The sequence below is a fragment of the Erpetoichthys calabaricus genome, chromosome 4 (assembly GCF_900747795.2).
Source record: "Erpetoichthys calabaricus chromosome 4, fErpCal1.3, whole genome shotgun sequence".
Classification (NCBI taxonomy): Eukaryota; Metazoa; Chordata; class Cladistia; order Polypteriformes; family Polypteridae; genus Erpetoichthys; species Erpetoichthys calabaricus.
In genome coordinates this window covers 290,875,293-290,897,621 of record NC_041397.2, presented here as the reverse complement: position 1 = coordinate 290,897,621, position 22,329 = coordinate 290,875,293, and the positions used below count along the sequence as shown (strand labels likewise).

General features: G+C 42.6%; 1 protein-coding gene across 2 annotated transcripts; it reads left to right on the top strand.

Moving 5' to 3' along the window:
• Positions 1–6,139: 6,139 nt before the first annotated feature.
• LOC114651469 (cystatin-like) lies at positions 6,140–13,014 on the top strand. Of its 2 annotated transcripts, XM_028801333.2 has the most exons (4): positions 6,140–6,502; positions 7,451–7,484; positions 10,637–10,747; positions 12,819–13,014. In XM_028801333.2, exons 1-3 carry the CDS (start codon positions 6,296–6,298, stop codon positions 10,735–10,737), a joined length of 342 nt encoding a protein of 113 aa, XP_028657166.1. In that variant the 5' UTR covers positions 6,140–6,295; the 3' UTR covers positions 10,738–10,747; positions 12,819–13,014. The 2 variants fall into 2 exon arrangements, with proteins under 2 accessions (XP_028657166.1, XP_028657165.1); XM_028801332.2 differs by lacking the exon at positions 7,451–7,484 and having other exon boundaries at positions 6,156–6,502.
• Positions 13,015–22,329: the final 9,315 nt, after the last annotated feature.

Here is a 22,329-nt window from a genome sequence, read left to right as displayed (position 1 = left end):
TTACTCGGTTAAGTTTCAGCTTCCCCACATCCCTTCTCTGGGTAAGTGGGTTTAGAAAATGGATGGACTGACAAAGTTGAAACATTTTACATTTTTTTGTATTATCTTCATCAAAGAAACATTTTTGTTAATTTTGTCACAAGGGTGCTGACATTTCCTTAAATCAAGGCAGTACATTCAAGCAAAAAACATACAGTGGAACCTCGGTTCACGACCGTAATTCATTCCAAAACTCTGGTCGCAACCCGATTTGGTCGTGACCCGAAGTAATTTCCCCCATAGGCTTGTATGTAAATACAATTAATCCTTTCTGGACCGTACAAGCTGTATGTAAATATATATATTTTTAAAGATTTTAAACACAAAAATAGTTAATTATACCATAGACTGCACAGCGTAATAGTAAACTAAATGTTTACTTAATTGTTCTGGTCACTCCAGCTCCTTGATCGCACAGCTGGAGCGACCGCTTCCTTCTGCCCCACCGAGTGTCGGCCAAAACACCCCAGCTTGGGCTTTCTGTCTCGCTCGCTCGCTCACTTGCTGCACAGGGAGAGACTGAACACGTGTGGAAATCATTGGCGCACACGAACTTGTTCGTCACCCGAGTGTGTGGTCGTGAACAGATGCAAAAGTTCGGCGAAATTTTTGGTCATAACCTGATTTGTACGTGGTCCAAGACGTTCGTGATCCAAGGTTCCACTGCACATGCACAATTTGGTTGTCATTTAAATAGCCACTTGAGGGTCTGTTTGCTGGCAGAGATGATATGACGTATATTTTTATACCATATTTTTCTCTTTTACAAGTAGAAGTGATCTCTCTCAAGCTAAATTTGAAGTCATAAACTAATCTGTTTTCTATGGAATGGTCCTCTATTTTAAGGTTAGATGGCGTGCAAGAAATAGTAGTCAAGATGAATTTATCATCTTCATTGATTATTAACATATTTAACTTAGATGTGTCCTTAAATCTTTTGAGAAAAAAAAAAAAAAACAACCCTTTATTGGAAATTTTATTAACATAATGCATCAGTTTGTAGGGCTAACACATCTCATCAGGGTCCCTTCTTTGTCTGTTACACAGACAGCTGTCTACACCAGCACATCACACCTCTGCTCCATCGTTTAGAGGCCCCAAGCACCACTTGTCTATTGATGCCCTTAATTTTGTGTCCCATAAGTAGGTAAGCCCAACTTTGCAGTCCTAGTCTACCCTCCCGGTAAGCTTAACTATTTCTTATTGTTATTCCTTAAATAGTTAAGCCGACCTGACTCCTGAGTAATGCTGTGTTTCATTTACCATGGAAGTTGGATTTTGGAACTGGGAATGATGTCACATCTGAGTTGAATGCATTTCAGCAAAACCATACGGAAAAGCAATATGGAAAATATACCAGTAGATTAACAATGCGATAAATGGTATTTTGCACAACCAAATAATCATAGCAACATTTGCACAGATAGAACTTGGACAGTACCGTGTGTATGACTGATTTAATGAGACATAAATACAGTATAATACTATGGCTTTTTGTAAAGTTCACGGTGTACATAGTCATTCTGGATTGATGTCATTATTTGAAGTTGGACAAACTTGGTGCTTACAAACCAGCTCCGAGTTGGAAATCTGACGTGTGGGGATGTTCCAGGTAAAAATTCTGACTAGTAACTCAAATTCTGACTTCCCTCTTAAAATGGAATGCAATGTTACTCTGTGAGGTGCAATATAGGAAGCACCCTTTAGTAGAACTCCGATTCCATCACAAACCTACGCTCATAATTTTAGAGTTCTGAACAAGTTTGTGATGATGGAGAAGAAGCTGGAGCAAAGGGCGAGCACATGAAAACTCTAGACAGTCTGTGACACGCTGAGATCTGAACTGAGGAGCTGTGAAACGTGTGATAACCACTGTGTCACCTGTCTGATTCTAGAAGAAGTTGGAACTTTTTTTTTTTTTTTTTTTTTGTTCTTTATTTCGTCTTATATGATTTCTCGTATTAGAAATTTGTTAGTTTTCGCATACCCCTTGGGGACAGAGCGCAGGGTCAGCCATTGTACAGCGCCCCTGGAGCAATTACAGGTTAAGGGTCTTGCTCAAGGGCCCAGCAGAGTAGGATCTCTTTTGGCAGTGACGGGGATTCGAACCGGCAACCTTCAGGATACCAGCGCAGATCCTTAGCCTCAGAGCCACCACTCCACCCAAACTTTATATATAACTAGCAAAATACTCGCAGCGGAGAAGTAGTGTGTTAGAGGTTATGTAAACATATATATACACACACACATATCAACATATATATACACATACATATACACACATATACATATACACATACATACATAGTGCGTTGTAACACGGGCTGTGATTGTTACATGGGAGGGAGATGACAAATCACAGCTTCCCGCTTTCTAATCGGGCCTGTGATTGGTGCTTTGACTGATGCCCAGATCCCACAGTATGTCCCCTTAGGAGAGGCGTTAGGCAAGTGTAATTGAATAGCGGTGCTGCAAGTTTAGCTTTACACCTGTTTTTAAGGCTTATTGACTGAAAGGGGCTTTCATGAAAAAACTTAGGGCTTTGCTACAGGATACACCCTCCACAAGTTAAGGAAGTAAAAATAAAGGTATATATTTCTGTTTTATTTAAAGCTTTTAAGTTTGTATGCGGGCAGTATGGTGGTGCAGTGAAAGGTGCCAGTTAGGAGATCCGGGTTCGCTTCCCTGCGTGGAGTTTGAATGTTCTCCCCGTGTCTGTCTGGGTTTCCTCCGGGTACTCCGGTTTCCTCCCACAGTCCAAAGACATGCAGGTTAGGTGCATTGGCGATTCTAAATTGTCCCTGGTGTGTGAGTGTGTGTGGGTGTGTGCGCCCTGCGGTGGGCTGGCACCTTGCCCGGGGTTTGTTTCCTGCCTTGTGCCCTGTGTTGGCAGGGATTGGCTCCTGTATTTAGGATATAGCGGGTTGGATAATGGATGGATGGACATTTGTATGCATAGCCCCATTTACCCGTTTTCGTTTTTTTTCATTCTTCAGTAATATTTCAGCAAACCCGGAGCTTGTCAGTTCAAATCCTGGTACTGACACCACTGTGTGACCCTGAAGAAGTCACTTCACCTGCCTGTGCTGCAAAAAACAAAAGTAATGTAACAAATTGTACCTCAGATGTTGCAAGTTGCTGGAATAAAGGCATAAGTCAAATAGATAAATATGTATTATACACATAGGAACTATTCATTTATTTTCAGTTAAGTCATCTGCAGCAAACCTTTATAAATGAGGGTTTCTCCTTTTTAGATAGTGCAAACTGTTTCTTCTTCATTGAGGTTTTCTCTTGGAGAGCTTTTTTCATTTCATTGAAAATTAAAGCAGCAGCTGCCAAAATATGTAGCTTTCTTATTAATTTTTCAACATTGTGTAAAATAACTTTATAAAGTAACATAAAAGGTTTAAATACTGGTTATCCTTTTACACTAAAATATTACTAAAGAGATACAAAGAAAGTAAAATGCATATGTTGTTTTTCTTTAAGGAGATTAAATATTACTGAAGAAAGAAAAAAAAAACTAAAACAGCCAAATGGGGCTATGCATACGAACTAAAAAGATTTAAATAAAACAGAAATATATACCTTTTATTTTTACTTCCTTAACTTGTGGAGGGTGTATCCTGTAACAAAGCCCTAAGTTTTTTCGTGAAAGCCCGTTTCAGTCAATAAGTCTTAAAAACAGGTGTAAAGATATTGACAATAAGCTACGCAAACACACCAAGACATGCAATCGTTTAAATCAAGGCGCGAGTCGAAAAACACCATCCCATACTATTAGTTAATGATTAACACATTTCTATATGTATTGTAAGCATACAATACAACTGATAATATGTTGCGCTTATTTATCTGGTGTACCGACATTTTTGCTTGTTTAACTGCTGAAATCCAACGTGGTTTGTGCCCTTCAGAATGAAAACAGTTTGCATTTACCTCTTTAATTAAAGGCGAGCTTTTAAGCCTGAGAAATCACCCCGTAAATGCACACGTTTAATTGCACATGTGTTAATATGTATGCTTACACACTGTTTCTTCTTCATTGAGGTTTTCTCTAGCATGTAGATCGGAGTAATTACATTCACGGCATTCGTACTGTGAATCACAATCTGATTGTATGGGTGGTTACCTACCAGGTAACGCTTATGGTTGGCCAGCAAGTCAGCTAACATCAGAGATAAAAAAGAGAGGACACAGAACACAGCCCTGAGGGGACCCTGTGCACAAGGTCAGTGGTCCTGACTGACATTCGCCCATCTTCACTGTCTGACGTCTGCTCCTTAGAAGGTCAGATTAGAGACACATCGCATAATTCACACTCCTACCGAACATACAGTGCATAAGTTCTGGTATGATTACGTTAAAATCAGGACTGAAATCCACAAATAAGATCCTGACAGAAGCAGCTCAGGTGTCCAAATCCGGGGTCTCCAACTCTGGTCTCGAAGGGCTACAGTGGCTGCAGGTTTTCATTCAAATTTTTTTTTTAAATTAGTGACCAGTTTCTGCTGCTAATTAACTTCTTCTGCCTTCATTTTAATTGACTTGTGATGTAAGACTTGGATTCCTTAATTGTTTTCATTTTTCCTTAATTAGCAGCCAAACAATGAGATACAAAAACGATGACCAGCTAACACGTGTCCATCATACAATATCTGAAAATAAAGAAAGGTGAAGTTCTCGGTAATATTGATCTGCTCAGGTCCACAAAGCATTTTGATGGTGCTCTTGAAAATTTGAGTTTGACTTAGCTGGATGTCTGTTGGCTCACTCAACTTCTCACTTCTGTTTAAGGCAAAAAAAGAAGCAATTCAGATGACTGAATCGTAACAAACAAGCCAATTAAGAGGAAGACCGAAGAAGTTAATTAGCGGCAACAAATGGTCACTAATTAAGAAAAGGCTTAGAATGAAACCTGCAGCCCACTGTAGCACTTCATGACCTAAGTTGGGGACCTCTGCTCTAAGTGTTGCAAGATGTAGTGGAGAATCGTGTGACAGACTTGAGATGCTGAAGAACCAGATGTTGAAAATGACTTCATTATTGCAGAGCTCAATGTTATTGGCCTGTCTTCACCTGAAGGTCACCTGGTGGCTTCTTTTATTTTATTGATTTGATATACTTTATTAATCTATCTTTTCACATGAAGCTGGTCTGAGGTCTGAGCGTCAAGTCTGCCATTGTACAGCACCCAGGTTAAGAGCCAAACAGAGCTAATGTTTGGAGCACTGCCTTGACATGCTATACTGTAGGTGTTCTTCCCACGTGCTGGATTAGATGACCACATCATCCAGGTAGGCAGCACTATAAGCATTGTGGATCTGGAGCACTTTATCCACCAGACCCTGCAAGGTCATGGGGGCCTCATTCAAGCCGAATGGGAGAACACGATACTGGCAGTGTCAGCTAGGAGTACTAAACGTGGTCTTTACTTTTACAGACTCTGTTAAAGAAATTTGCCAGTACCCTTTCCTCACATCCAGTGTGGTCAAGAATTGTGCCTTGACAAGGTGTTCGAGGAGGTTGTCCACTTGCAGCAAACTTGGGGACTTGATTAAGCCAGCAGAAGTCGTTTCATAACCTCCAACTTCCATCCAGTATAGGGACAAAGACAATAGGACTAGACCAAGAGCTGTGGGATCCCTTCTTGCAGTACTGGCAACCTTCCAGATACCAGCACATACTGTTATCCTCAGAGCCACCACTGCACACACACATTACTTGCTCCACAGACTTTACCAGAGAACATTCAAGATGGTGCCTTTGCTGTCACTGCTCCCAGCATTGAAATCTCATCTGAGAAGCCAGTTTTATTTCTTTTGATTCTGATCCTACCTTTTCTAGTGTATCTTGTATTATTATTTGTTGTAGTATTATTGTATGTATTTCTATATCCTGTTTACTGTGTTCAGCACAGCTGTCGTTTTAAATGTGCCTTGTAAATAAGAGACAGTACTTGATTTTAGGGTGTAGTGCACAATATTTAGGAGAACGTGATTTATGGACTTTACACCGAGTGCGCCAGTACTGTAAATGGCTTTGTTAGGCTCTGTTTGCTGACTGGGCTCTGCTGCATGTGAACATGAGATAAGAAAGACAAACAGTGCAGGGCACAAAAGCTGATATTCTTTATTTTTTTCATCTAGAGGCACAACAAACAAAGACTGGAAGGCGACTGTCGAGGGAAGAGGCATCCCTTTGGATCTTTCATTTTTTCTTTGGTCTCACACCAATCACAGAGTCAGACAAGATGATGACCAGTGGCTACATCTCTCTTGTTTTTCTCCTGACCTTCGCTACTCTCATATTGGCAGGACCTCTGCCACCTCCTCAGGATGCTGATCCTAACAGTACCGACGTACAAGACTCGGCCGCTTTCGCAGTCGAGTCCTTCAATTACTTTTCCAAAGAGGAAAACCTGTACAAAATTGTGAAGATAGTAAAGGTCCAACAAGAGGTGAGGTGGAATTTCATTTTTCTCTCCCTTTCCCCACTTTGCGGAGCAGGCAGTTTGCTTACACCCATACATCACGCAGTTCGGGGGACCAGAAATCTGTAAGTGGGTGAACTTTATTCTGAACCTGCTCTCAAATTTAATCATAAGTAATGTGTGTGAAAGTGAAGCTGACATGGTGAGAAGGCCTCCATCCCTTCTAATATCATCTTTGATATGCCAAATGTACTCATGTCACCAGTGGGCAAAAACCCAGCAGCCTTTTTCTTTATTGTACCTCCTGTGAACATACCTGGAACAAGATGCAGTTTCTGTGTGTTTTCACTCCTTGCACTTACATATTTGGCTTACGCCTTTATCTAAGACAAATTCTAGTGTATGAGATACAATCAGTTACATTTCTTTTTTTGTTATTTCCCCAATTGGAGGGCAGGCTGTGTAGTCACATGGTGTCAGAAGTGGGATTTAAACCCACAACCTCAGGGTTTGAAGTCTGAAACCTTAACCACTGCACCTCACTGTACTTGCCACCACTGGGGGAAAAATAGGTAGCAGCTGTTTCAGTTAGTCCTGCTTTTTTATAGCAGTATTGTGATTTGTGGGGAGTGAGATGAATTTTATCTCAGTTAATAAATTATTGGTTATGCCTCTGGCGTTGCCAGTAATTATTAAATCAGTGTTTCTTAAACTATGGGTCGCGGCCCAGATGTCTATAATTGGGTCACATTGAGACGTGAATTACTCCAAGGAGGACCAAACAGGTGACATTCAGTTTCAATTCTCTAAGGGAAAAGGATATGATAGTCTGTAATGACTCTCTAAGGGGGAATGGCACAACGATCAACCGCTGGTCTATGGAGATTATGGGTTGCAGAGACATGCAATAGGCAAAATTGTGTCACAGAAAAAAAAAAAAGTCTAAGAACTACTTGTTACCTTTGTCTGTTGTAGGAGGGGGTTCTCCAGCCATTAGACTTGTATCAAGGTAAGTGAAGTCGACTCGTTTCAAGAAACACAAGAATACAATTTAGTGATTAAACAAAACAATTATAGAAATATAACTGCATATATTGTGTGTATATATATATATATATATATATATATATATATATATAGGGCGGCACGGTGGCGCAGTGGGTAGCGCTGCTGCCTCGCAGTTGGGAGATCTGGGGACCTGGGTTCGCTTCCCGGGTCCGCCCTGCGTGGAGTTTGCATGTTCTCCCCGTGTCTGCGTGGGTTTCCTCCGGGCACTCTGGTTTCCTCCCACAGTCCAAAGACATGCAGGTTAGGTGGATTGGCGATTCTAAATTGGCCCTAGTGTGTGCTTGGTGTGTGGGTGTGTTTGTGTGTGTCCTGCGGTGGGTTGGCACCCTGCCCAGGATTGGTTCCCTGCCTTGTGCCCTGTGTTGGCTGGGATTGGCTCCAGCAGACCCCCGTGACCCTGTGTTCGGATTCAGCGGGTTGGAAAATGGATGGATGGATGGATATATATATATATATATATATATACACACAGTGGAACCTCGGTTTGCGAGCATAATTCGTTCCGGTAATGTGCTCGTAGTCCAAAGCACTCGTATATCAAAGTGAATTTCCCCATAAGAAATAATGGAAACTCAGATGATTTGTTCCACAACCCAAAACTATTCATATAAAAATGATTAATACAAAATATAAAGTAAAAATACATCAAACAAATTAACTTGCACTTTATCTTTGAAAAGAATCATGGCTGGTGTTAGTGAGTTTCTAAACTCTTGTGGGATTCCACCCAATGAGACGACACGCGGAAGAGCGTCCCAAAGCAATCGCAGTCTCTCAGCGCTGTGGCAGTTCTCCGTAAAAGCGAATCCGAAAAGATTGCGGACATGCTATAAGCACCTGCCGTCGATGGGTGATACAAGGAACATTATAAATGTGCAGGGCCCTGCCTGACTGCTGTGTCTGTGTATAAATAACCGCGCTGTTGCCGTTTCAAGCTGAATAAAGCTTGTGTTGCTAAAGTATTGAGACTCAGCTTTGTGTTTTAGGGTGCAAGACGGGGACTCACATGTCACAGCACACACATGAGCGCACGCGAGCACACACACACGCGCACACAGTCACAATGCTAATACTGTAGTAAACAGTATACGCTCGTACGGATGTTGACTATATGAGTGAGGCACGCTGACTCAGACGGAGAATAGGAGACGATTGCCCACAATCCTGCAGTTTTGCTTTGGTTGTCAAATGCGATTGAGACAGGAAGTGCTGGGCAAGGGCGGTTGACACAAATGAGAATACTGTGGAAAGCACAGGAGGAACACTGTGAGTTGCCTTCAAAACATGAGAAATATAATTAGGTCCATAAGTATTTGGACATTGATGCCATTTTTGTCTGTTGTTCAAGGTTTTCTCAGTGTTATTCAATGTTTTTAAATTTAGTTTACTATTACGATGTGCATTCTATGGTGTAATTAACTATATTTGTGCTTAAAAATCTTTAAAAAAATATATTTACATACAGTTCGTACCGTCTGGAACAGATTAATTGTATTTACATACAATCCTATGGGGAGAAATTGCTTCGGTTCACGAAAAAATCGGTTTACGACCAGAGTTTTGGAACGAATTATGGTCGTGAACCGAGGTTCCACTGTATAACATAGGCTTTTTTGAGTATTTAGAGGTCTCCTTTATCTGGCACAGATTTTACGGAACCAAGCATTTATGGGTGATGTCCAATGTTGTAAGGAGTTCCTGCTTGGGTGATCACCCACACTAGGACCTCTTTACCTGTACCTCAAGTGTATCATCTTGGAAGTTCCTTTGTCTATTATTTTGGTTCCCTTATCCTTTTTATCCATCCATCCATCCATTTTCTAACCCGCTGAATCCGAACACAGGGTCACGGGGGTCTGCTGGAGCCAATCCCAGCCAACACAGGGCACAAGGCAGGAACCAATCCTGGGCAGGGTGCCAACCCGCTGCAGGACACACACAAACACACCCACACACCAAGCACACACTAGGGCCAATTTAGAATCGCCAATCCACCTAACCTGCATGTCTTTGGACTGTGGGAGGAAACCCACGCAGACACGGGGAGAACATGCAAACTCCACACAGGGTGGACCCGGGAAGCAAACCCGGGTCTCCTAACTGCGAGGCAGCAGTGCTACCACTGCACCACCGTGCTGCCCTTATCCTTTTTAGGATGACATTTTGTTTTCATGGACAGGACTATAAAATGGTGAGATCACAGGAAACAGCCATTCATGACAGTACAGTCCCAGATACGCTAAGTACCAGCACTCTTGGGTTAAATCACCCATCCACACACCCACAGGGTACATTGGAAATTGTTGTCCCATTGGACAACCTGCCGTGTGCCATGGGTGCTGCCAGGGGGACCAGCAGGGGAGAGCCAGAAGTACTGTCGCTGTTCATTGCTGTGGCACCAGAAGTACTTCTGGGTCCAGGATAAAAAGGGCCACCTTACCTTAGGCTGGGAGAGAGGAGGTGGTGGATGACGAGGCTTGCTTGGGAGGAGTGGAGGGTGAAGTGAAATCATTGTGTATTCTGTTAAGTCAAAGGTCTTTTGAACTTGGAATTTGTGTTTGCGCTGTTGTGTCTGGGGTTTGGGGTGCTGTTACACCCCTGGTGGTCACTGTATGAATACTAGATATAGCTGCTTTAAAGCACCCCATTTGTACAGCTTTATCTGAAAATGGATAGCATCCTCGAACAAAGAGAATTGCTAGCTCAGCATAAGCCCCTCTGACGACACATCACTAACGACGTGGTTCACTATCCTAACGACGGTCCACCATTGGGTCCCGTTCTATCAAAAGCTTTTTCTCCATGAAAACATTCGATAAATTTTTTTCCGCAGTGACCACTATAAACTACATGGAGTAAGTAACATCTAAAAACAAACATCATTTTTGTGGTTGAGTGTTCCTTTAGTAGCACCCAGGTGTTACGTGCCCATTTCGCTTAACGTTTGGCGCATTGTGAATAACGTCGGCTTGACATGACCTATCTTGTCACGCTCAGGGGCTGATGTCCATGTTGTAACCACAGAAAAACAAACTCATTTTGGTCTTTCTTCTCTAATGCCTTCTTCCATATCTGCCACTTGGCACTTTCCAGATTGTTGGAGGAGCAAAGTATACGATGGAGGTGAATCTTGGAAGGACGAGATGTCTGAAAGAAGAAGACAGAAATATCGAGTCCTGCCCTCTAATGGCTGATCAGCCCAAGGTATATTTGGCCCTTTGAATTTTGATGAAGTGTAGAATTCGGTTCTTCTTCTTATGTAGCACACATATTATGTAGAGTAACAAACAAACAAGTAAATATATTTACAATACAACACACAAAGCCATGCAATCTAGAATATAAATATTTATTGTAAGAGGGACCAATCTTATAGCACTTCACTTGCATACAGAGAGAAGATGACAAAAATGGCATCAATGTCCAAATACTTATGGCCCTAATTATATTTCTCATGTTTTGAAGGCAACTCACAGCGTTCCTCCTGTGCTTTCCACAGTATTCTCATTTGTGTCAACTGCCCTTGCCCGGCACTTCCTGTCTCAATCGCATTTGACAACCAAAGCAAAACTGACCAATCAGACTAAAGCCAATGTGGCCAATCAGATTGCTTGGAAGAACCAGACAGACAGACACAAGAACACACACACACAGTAACATTTTGTTATATAGTAGATAAACCTTTGGGTGTCAACAGGCTTTACAGAAAGTCTATTAACCTCCTTGGTGCTAGAACTCATTGTCACTTTGGCTGTTGTAGAAAAGGCGCTATATAGGCGCCTGACCCGGCACAGAATGACACAGAGGCACGTATGAAACACAAGGGCTTTTACACAGTCCCAAAAGCACTCCTTTTCCACACAACAACAATACACTCTTCTCTCCCACCACTCCTCCACAAGCTTTGTCTCCTTCCTCCCAACTCTGGCTCCTTGAGTGGTGGTGGCTGGCCCTTTTTATACCCCACCCGGAAGCGTTTCAGGTGCTTGACCACCTGCTCCTAATTGCATTTCCGGGTGGGGCTGCAGACTCCATGCAGCTCCCCCTAGCGGCCATCCGAGCTCCCAACCAGGCTGTGGAAGACTCCATCTCCCATGGAGCCATGCGCCAGGTTGGAGAATCATCGTCCGCCAGGGAGGCTGCCACCAAGTGTGCCGGGGGAGGTATTGAAGTGTCCATGGCTGCTCCCCCGGAACAGATGCAGCAGGGGCGTCCCTGCCGGGCACGGGACCCAGCTGTCCTTTACATGGTAAAAAAGGCGCTAAAAGCATTATTCACTTGGGCACTGGTATAGACGTGTCTCGAGTAAAATCCGAGGATTACTCGGGCTGTGAAAGTGTAGAGAGTTACACGAGACATGCCTACGCTGTTACCTGGAGTAAGGAGTCCGGGCCGAGCGTTACCTGGGTAGCGGTGTTGACGCGTCTTCTCCTAGCTTCGTAATGGCGTCTCTTAAGAAACGCCTCTCATCAGCAGTGACGACGAAGTGAATCCGTCTTCAGGCGGTGAAACTGAAAGCTGAAAGTGATTCTGGGAATCTACTGTTCATATTATTATTATCAGTATTATTATTATACTTTCTAAACTTCTGACTTTGTACTTTTAGTTTTTTGAATGTTTTACAGTTGAAAGATGAGATTTAATAGAAATGTTTTTCAAACCAAAAAATGGGCTTTTTACATTTTTGGGTTTTTTTTGAGATGTAATGCTAAGTAGGCGCCCACTCCATCTTTGTCCTTTTTCTTAAATTGAACACACGTTTTAATGTGCAATCTCAGGCCCTAGATCATGGTGTATACCCTTATGTCACCATTCAGTGAAATTCTTTATGTCAATCATCACAGCAGGATACCAAATCAAGAAGCGTTAGTTAACAGACATTCACTCTGATTGTCACAATTAATGTCCAAGGACAGGCATGATCACCCTCACCATTAGCCCTGAGAAGAAGGTGTAAATCCCAACTTAAGAGACCCACTATAGCGTCTTCCTCCTCATGGTGTGGCTCTGATATTTGGTACCATGTAACGAAAACATACATTTACGAGATGTGAATAACCTAAACCAAAGGCCAAGAGGGAGGTTTAAGAGGTGAGGAAGCTGCATCTCCAAGAATGAACCCACTCACAAAGCCTACAGGGCCTAAGGGGTCTCCCCTTTCCCAGGAGGAGATGCGCAGGTTACTTGGTTCTCTTTCTAAAGTTGCAAGCTCGACATGAAGGATGTTGCTGACTAAACCTATTTTGTACTTTTTTTGTTTTCTGTCCCATTGCAGATGTTGCAGTGCACCTTTGTCATCTTGACGGTACCATGGAGAAATGAAAGAAGGCTTCTTCAGAGCTCATGCATGCCAAAGAATTAACCGGCAGTCTTCACTCTATGACCAAAATGAGTGCAGTGTGCAAAACTGGCATATATATACATGTGACACATTTTCATTTGTCCATATAATAAATTACAATTTCACTTTATTGTGTAACTTATCGACATACTTGGTTTAATTCAGAGTCAGTAGGGCCGAGGCCAGCAGCCTATCAGAACCAGTAAGCAACTTCTGGCTGAGGGGATTGGGCCCACCAAGCTCAAGCTCCACATTTATGTAGTACTAGCTGTGTAAGGCCGTGGTGTAAAAAGCCCTGTTGAAATCGTCAGAAAGGGCAGAGTCAGCCGTTTTGTTTTGTGGATGTGCTCGCCCCCCTCTCGTTTGTCTTTCCTCGGCGGTTTCACTTTGGCAATGGAGTCGCTTTCTTTCAGCTTCATGCTGCAGCCTCGTACTTCATTCTTCTTCTGACTCGTTAACTTGTGGCCGCCTTGCTGGCTCTTTCAGCTTCATGCTGTAGCCTCGTATGTCTTCCTTCTTCTGATTCGTTAACTTGAAGCCGCCTTACCGTGTCTTTGAACTTCGTGCTGCAGCCTCGCACTTCCGGGCCGGACAGACAGACAGTTCTACGCGTAGACATTTATATATAAGATTATAAGCAGGATTGAAATGAAGGCCGGTGTCACCCTCCACAACTCCAAGTTAAAGAGCATCTCGCATTTGACTCCTGTTGCCTTGAGGGTGCCCAGTTCCCTAAAGATATTTAAAGTATTTGTTTAATTGTAATTCTATTATATGCTAAAGATTATTTTGAAATGGTGTGACCTGCTAGCACGGCATCCATACTTCTCCAGGCGGCTCAGACTGAGGATGGAAAAAAGGGGATGGATGTTATTTACGTCACAAATTGAACAGTATTACTGACATCTCCAGTACGCTGTGTTAAAACAGGTAGTCCAACTCCGTTAAACACACTCACTAATATGGATCAGTCTAGTAGATAGATACAGTACTTTATTAATCCCAAGGAGAAATTCACAAAAATTATAAAAATAAAAAATGTCCTGGACACTTTTTACTACTTGTTACTACTAGTAATGCACAGGCAAAACATACAAGACTCATACAGTTGGCACTGCACGCCAGAAATGCCATGCAGAACAGCATGAACCAAATATGTGTGCTCACAATGCTGACGACGGCACTTCTTTAATGGTGCTTACCAGGATTAAAAGCAATAAAGCCATAGAAGACATTCTTGAAGGGCGGCACGGTGGCGCAGTGGGTAGCGCTGCTGCCTCGCAGTTGGGACACCTGAGGACCTGGGTTCGCTTCCCGGGTCCTCCCTGCGTGGAGTTTGCATGTTCTCCCCGTGTCTGCGTGGGTTTCCTCCGGGCACTCCGGTTTCCTCCCACAGTCCAAAGACATGCTGGTTAGGTGGATTGGCGATTCTAAATTGGCCCTAGTGTGTGCTTGGTGTGTGGGTGTGTTTGTGTGTGTCCTGCGGTGGGTTGGCACCCTGCCCGGGATTGGTTCCTGCCTTGTGCCCTGTGTTGGCTGGGATTGGCTCCAGCAGACCTCCGTGACCCTTTGTTCAGATTCAGCGGGTTGGAAAATGGATGGATGGAAGACATTCTGGAAACCCAATCATCACCTCACAACATGACAACAGCTCTATAAAAAAGAAATGTCAAAAATAATAATTCTTTACCTTTATATGGGCTTTTCTCTCTACTCAAAGCGCTTCATCCACCTGTATGTGGCGACGGCAGCCATTTTTGTGCCAGTGTGCTCGCCACACATGAGCTGTTAGGTGGTGAAGTGGTGAGAGAGACAGAGATAGCCATTTAAAGATAGGGGATGGTTAGGGGGCCAGAATGACAAGGCTGTGGTGGGCAAGTTAGCCTGGACCTCAGTATACGCCCTGCTCTTTACAAAGGATGCCCAGGGATCTTTAATGACTACAGAGAGCCACGATCTTTGATTTTACGTCTCATCTGAAGGACGACGCGATTTCGTACAGCACAGTGTCCCGTCACTGCACTGGAGCATTGGGATCCCCATTCAGACCACAGGGTAGCCTCACTAACATCTCTGCCAGCAGCAGCCCAAGCTTTTCCTAGATTAGGGGTCCCCATCTCCAGTCCTGGAGGGCTGCAGTGGCTGCAGGTTTTCATTCTAACCCTTTTCTTAATTAGTGACCTGTTTTTGCTGCTAATTAACTTTTTTGGAATTAATTTTAAACTTTTTTTTTTTTAAGATTTGTTCCACTGAATTCCTTCATCGTTCCTCTGAATTGCTTCATTTTTTTCCATAAATGGCACCCAAACTGAAATGAAATGTGAAGTGAGGGAGCCAACAGCAGACCAACTAAGATCAGGGCCTCAAACTCCAAACAGTTGCTTAATTAGGCGCCGAGTCTTGTTGTTAATTAGACCCCCTGTTCTTTAATTCCATGGCTTGTTGCTGCTCTCATTGTACAATAGCAGACATTTCTGAAATAATTGCTTTTCTCTTTTCTAAGAGCACTGGTCAAAATTTTTGTGGACCTCAGCAGAGACCTTCACCTTTCTTTATTATCCAATATTGTATGATGGTCACAGTTTGCTGGTCATGATTTGATTCATTTTGCTAATTAAGGAAAAGGAAATAATTAAGGGGTCTGAGTCTTCAAGAACAAGTCAATTAAAATTCAAAATAAGTTAATTAGCAGCAAAAACAGGTCACTAATTAAGAAAAGGGTTAGCATGAAAACCTGCAGCCACTGCAGCCCTCCAGGAGCAGAGTTGGGGACCCTGTCCTAGATGGTCTCCTCTCCAAGTACTGGCCGGGCCCAAACATGCTTACCTTCAGGTGGATGTCCTCTGTTGGGGTGCAGGTGGTATGGATGCTAATAATGGCTGTCAAATTTTCTCTGCAAAAAACATTTCTTTGAGAATGCTGGAGCAATGCTTGACCTGAAAAACGTGCAAAAAAACGTTAAAAAGCTAAAAAAAAAAATACTAAACAAACGCTTGAAATTTACAATGCTCATTCGTGAATGGGCTCTAAGGATCTTGATCCAAATTTGTATTTTCCCATCTATTTTGATAGCCAATGTCTGTTTCTAGTACAAATTCTGCAACAGCTGCACATATTTTCCATCAATGTCCAAGTCAGCATTTGAAAAAGCTTGTAGTGTTTGACATTAAAGGCTTTGGTAGGCAATATATATACAGTACTGTTCAAAGGTTTTAGGCAGGTGTGAAAAAATGCTGTAAACAAAGAATGCTTTCAGAAATATAAATAATGATTGTTTATTGTTATCAATTTACAAAATGCAAAGTGAGCGAACAAAAGAAAAATCTAAATCAAATCAACATTTGGTGTTATTACCTTTTGCCTTCAAACCAGCATCAACTCTTATAGGTACACTTGCACAAAGTCAGGGATTTTGTAGGATTCTAGTCAGGTGTATGATCAACCAATTCTACCAAACAGGTGCTAATGATCATCAATGTCACACGTAGGTTGAAACACAGTCATTAACTGAAACAGAAACAGCTGTGTAGGAGGCTTAAAACTGGGTGAGGAACAACCAAACTCTGCTACCAAGGTGAGGTTGTGGAAGACAGTTTCATGTCATGGCAAAATTGAGCACAGCAACAAGACACAAGGTAGTTCTACTGCATCAGCAAGGTCTCTCCCAGACAAAGATTTCAAAGCAGACTGGGGTTTCAAGATGTGCTGTTCAAGATCTTTTGAAGAAGCACAAAGAAACGGGCAACGTTGAGGATCGTAGACGCAGTGGTCGGCCAAGGAAACTTAGTGCAGCAGATGAAAGACACATCAAGCTTATTACCCTTCGAAATCGGAAGATGTCCAGCAGTGCCATCAGCTCAGAACTGGCAGAAACCAGTGGGACCCAGGTACACCCATCTACTGTCCGGAGAAGTCTGGCCAGAAGTGGTTCATGGAAGAGGTGCAGCCAAAAAGCCATACCTCCGACATGGAAACAAGGCCAAGCGACTCAAGTATGCATGAAAACATAGGAACTGGGGTGCAGAAAAATGGCAGCAGGTGCTCTGGACTGATGAGTCAAAATTTGAAATATTTGGCTGTAGCAGAAGGCCGTTTGTTCGTCGAAGGGCTGGAGAGCGGTACAATAATGAGTGTCTGCAGGCAACAGTAAAGCATGGTGGAGGTTCCTTGAACTTTTGGGGCTGCATTTCTGCAAATGGAGTTGGAGATTTGTTCAGGATTAATGGTGTTCTCAATGCTGAGAAATACAGGCAGATACTTATCCATCATGCAATACCATCAGGGAGACGTATGATTGGCCCCAAATTTATTCTGCAGCAGGACAACGACCCCAAACATACAGCTAAAGTCATTAAGAACTATCTTCACCGTAAAGAAGAAGAAGAAGTCCTGGAAGTGATGGTATGGCCCCCACAGAGCCCTGATCTCAACATCATCGAGTGTGTCTGGGATCACATGAAGAGACAGAAGGATGTGAGGAAGCCTACATCCACAGAAGATCTGTGGTTAGTTCTCCAAGATGTTTGGAACAACCTACCAGCCGAGTTCCTTCAAAAACTGTGTGCAAGTGTACCTAGAAGAATTGATGCTGTTTTGAAGGCAAAGGGTGGTCACACCAAATATTGATTTGATTTAGATTTCTCTTTTGTTCATTCACTGCATTTTGTTGATTGATGAAAATAAATGATTAACACTTCCATTTTTGAAAGCATTCTTTGTTTACAGCATTTTTTCACACCTGCCTAAAACTTTTGCACAGTACTGTATGTATATATAGAGCGCATCACTTTTTCCACATTTTGCTGTTACAGCCTTATTCCAAAATGGATTAAATTCATTTTTTTCCTCAGAATTCTACACACAACACCCCATAATGACAACGCGAAAAAAGTTTACTTGAGGTTTTTACAAATTTATTAAAAATAAAAAAACTGAGAAATCCCATGTACATAAGTATTCACAGCCTTTGCTCAATACTTTGTCGATGCACCTTTGGCAGCAATTACAGCCTCAAGTCTTTTTGAATATGATGCCACAAGCTTGGCACGCCTATCCTTGGCCAGTTTCGCCCATTCCTCTTTGCAGCACCTCTCAAACTCCATCAGGTTGGATGGGAAGCGTCGGTGCACAGCCATTTTAAGATCTCTCCAGAAATGTTCAATCGGATTCAAGTCTGGGCTCTGGCTGGGCCACTCAAGGACATTCACAGAGTTGTCCTGAAGCCACTCCTTTGATATCTTGCCTGTGTGCTTAGGGTCGTTGTCCTGCTGAAAGATGAACCGTTTGAAACTCCATTTTGGAATAAGGCTGTAACATAACAAAATGTGGAAAAAGTGATGCACTGTATATAGACTAGGGGGCTCTGCCCCATGTTCACTTCGCTTGCCAACCCCCGTGCGGGCCTTATGCGCTAGTCCTTTCCCAAATATGCCGCTTGCCACAAATCATGCTATGCTTTTGGATGAACATGAATATTAACTTTCTTTGATATCTCCATCTTTCGAAACTATTATTGATGACAATTTGTCGCATGTTGATTTATTATATATGTGAGTGTGATCTTTCAAATTCATATAGAAATCCAAGAAAACTTCTTTGTGTTTTTCAGATAAATTTCGTGTAAAAGTGCCATAATTTTGCACATATGGATTTGTATCCATTATTGGCTGTAGAATTTCTAATGCATCCAATCATTTAACTCTTTCGATTTTATGTTGCATCACTTCTCTATGAACATAAATATAAACCTGACCAAATTGTGGTTTCTTTGAAATTAAACTTGTCGTAGCTTTAATTGTTGCGGGACCACAGATTCTCATATCGTATGGTCTTGAATTGTGTAAATCTACGTTTTGAGCATTGATTGTTGAAAATGCGAACAGATTATTGTAGATTCGGATATTTTGCCTGTAGTGTTTGTGGATTTCACTTTCACTAAATAACACCTTTTATTTCTCGCGGATACGCCTCTTCTTTGGGAAGAAACACTACTTTTTGCTGATGGCAACATGAATTAGATGATCTACAAGTCTCTCGACGTAAAACTTTAAATCCAAACAATATCTACATACTTCTGTCATATCACCTATGTCCATATATTTCAATCTCTTTTCACTGTTCCGTTATTTCACTGAGTAATAATTTCTGTTTGTTTGCTCTAATGAGATCTTTGCTATCAGTTTTTTGAGACTTTTAAATTTTAGTACTTTCATAACCTCTAACCTGCTCTGCATGTGTATTGCGCCAACATTTTTGAACCTCTTTACGACGTTCTACTTTGTCTTTTACTTCCGGCCCCAGGTGTGGTTAAATCTCTTGGCACAAAGTCGTGTCTCGCAGGACTTGAAATTATCTCTCTGGAAAAGTCTCATCCCAGAATTTTTTTTATATAATAGAAAGTGTAATATGTTTTTTTTTTTTTATATATATATATATATATATATATATATATATATATATATATATATACACACACACACACACCCTGAAGTCCATCTGTCCATTTCTACAATGCTCATTCTGCATCCTCAATACAAATAGCATTTTGGGGGTCTTTTCCGTCCACAATACCATAGCGTTCTCCAACTTTCTTTCTTATGCACAATAATAACTGACATAATATTTGTCACATGGCTCAATATGCTAATCATTCTGTGCATTTCATATAAATGTAACAATAATAATGGAACATTCATAATCTGCTTATGGACAGTGCAGGCTTTTGGAGGCTCATGCCAGTTGCATTACCCACCAGTCGTCATCTTCACCAGGCCAGCTGAGACTCCCCAATCAACGTGATATATACGTCTTCAGGATGTACAGAGAAAGAGAACCCACGTAAACGCCGCACAAATAGGTACCAGTCAAGATGAGACCCAAAAAGGAAATGTATTCTTCCGAACAAAATTCTACTTTAAGTATAGTGAGACGGCGCGGGTCGGCTCCAGCTCCCCTTCAGTTCTGGGAGCCTCTTGAACCCGACACCGTCAGTACCGTAGCCGAGATGAGGACAAACACGCATACTGCAAGGAGATGGTGCAAAAAAAAAAGTGCAAAGTGCTTTTATTATAAGGAAGAAAAATAAATCAATACCTACATGTCATAAATAAATTCAAAAAAGTGAAATCCAGTATAAAAACGAGGAACGTAAAACAGTCATAGGGTCCTTAAAACACAGCCAGACGAGCCCGGCACAACTCCATCTTCATCTCCACGGCTCACCCATTGCTCGCTCAGCCGGCGGAGACATTAAGAGTCGCGGTCAGTCCTCTTCCCGTCATCCTTCACGCACCCACAGTCGTACCTCAAATCCCTCACTCCCACTCTACACAAGTGGGATGAAGCAGCTCCGCGTGGCCCAAGATCGCTCGTACCAGCTGACTGGCCTGTTTCATTCCCTACCCCTGACCCCCAACCCAAGGGTACAGGCTGTTTTTAAAACTGTTGGGTGCAGGTGCGAGGAGCCGCTAATTAGCTATCTCCGCAGAAGCATGAAGGCTGTTGACTGATCCGTCCGCCTGTACACTTGAATGCGGCCACTCGGCGAACCCCATGGCGAAACGCATTTCCACACCCGGATAGAGCCTGCACCAGACAGGGCGCGACTGTTTATTTAAAATCGGCACTGTGCCAAGGACCACACGTCACACACATGACCAAAATACAAAAGTTCATAGAGTAGCAAGTATATATGAGGTGACTCTCATGATAAGCCCAAGCCCCCCAAACACAACCCGTTCTTTATATAACCCGCATATGCAGTTCAGGGTTGGGGTGCGCCAGTGTGTATGCATGCAGCCCTCGGTTCAAGGCGTTAATCTAACCTGACCACGGAGGAAGTCCATTAGTGAGCACATTCACACTGGGACAATTTGGGGTTACCAGTTAACCTGCGCTATTTATGATCCGAGAATCTACAACACTAGGAGTTAATCAATGCAAAAGCAACAAAAGGATAGAAATTCGGCACTGGAGGTGACCGGCCAAGGGTCCTTTACTGCTAACCACTGCACCACAGTGCCACTTTCTCTGACTTACTGCCATTTGTAAAACAGAGGAAACAGACAGGCGGTCTGCGGTGTGATGACTGACCAGAGCTAACAGCAGAAATCAAATCACAAAAAGTCTGAATTAATTTAAGCTTCCCCAATTCAGGGTGTTAAATTATAAATGTAAGGGTTTACTTCATAAGGTAGAAGTACATAATAAACAAAAACAGTTGAGTCAAATATTAAAAAGTGCTTCAAGTTAAATGTTTAAAGCCTGAATATTCTCGCTTGTAATTGAAATGTATTATTTTGTAATCTCTGTTCATAAAAGGGCTAGATCCCCTGTGAAGGATCGGAAGTCAAGAACTGCACCATATTCATAATCACTGATCTTGTAATTGATCTAAAACGATACCCCACATGCTTATATTTGAATTTGTCATTTTTAACCTTCTAGCAGATGCTCTTAGGGGGTTAGGATCACTGGTAAAGAATCAGATATTAAGAATATTGTAACGACCTCGCATGGGACTGAGGGATGGTATCCCTTTGTACTTTAATGCACGCTTCACCTGGGATCAGAGCCAACCCATATGCCACACTACCCCCCTCTCTACCTCTCTACCGGAGTCAACCCAAGTCCAGGGTCCAATCTGAGGCTCGCCAGGGTCGACACATCCGAGCCGATGGGCTTCAGCATAGTCCGATCGAAGTGCTCTTCTAAGGGGGGTTCGTGCTGGTCACGGGCTGCTGTTTAGTCGGCTTCTTCAGGTATTCCCGCCGCCACCTGAGGAGCACGGCCCTCTGAGGTCCGGAACCAGAGCTCGTTTCAATATTATCATATCTGTGATCAACAACTTCAAAATAACATAAAACAACACACCACGTGCCTGCATTACCAAGCCCCAATATTTCTGAAAAGGAGGAATTACGTCCCCTCGTACCTACTTAGGAGGTGAATCCCTGGGGTCAGTTGATGTGACCTGCACACCTTCAAGTCCTTTTGATAATTTTTGCTGATGACACCTATTTCCTGTACAAAATATTGTCAGAAATTATCTAAAAAATGAGTGTTTTTCTGCACTAAATGGCTCCAAATAGTTATGAAGACACCTGTGTCCCGTGTAACTCAGTGTCACTGCTGAGTTGGCGCAGGCGCACTAAGGTGTTCCCGAAAGGTACATTTTTGGTGGTTTTCTTGTACCAGTGAGTCAGGAGGCAAAATAAACTAAATTGATTTCAAAGCGTTCGTAAGTAATTCTTGTGATCTCGGTAACCCAGTCTTCGTTTTACTGGAATTCAAATCTACTAAATCAAGTGAAACCTTTGTCGCTTTGTACGCCCTCCTGCAGCTGCGCAGTAGAGGAAAACAGCAAGCGGCTGCCTAGCAACGAACGATCAACGAATTATGTGCCGTCACAGCACTTAAAAATAAAAGTCCCACGTCCAGTTCCGCT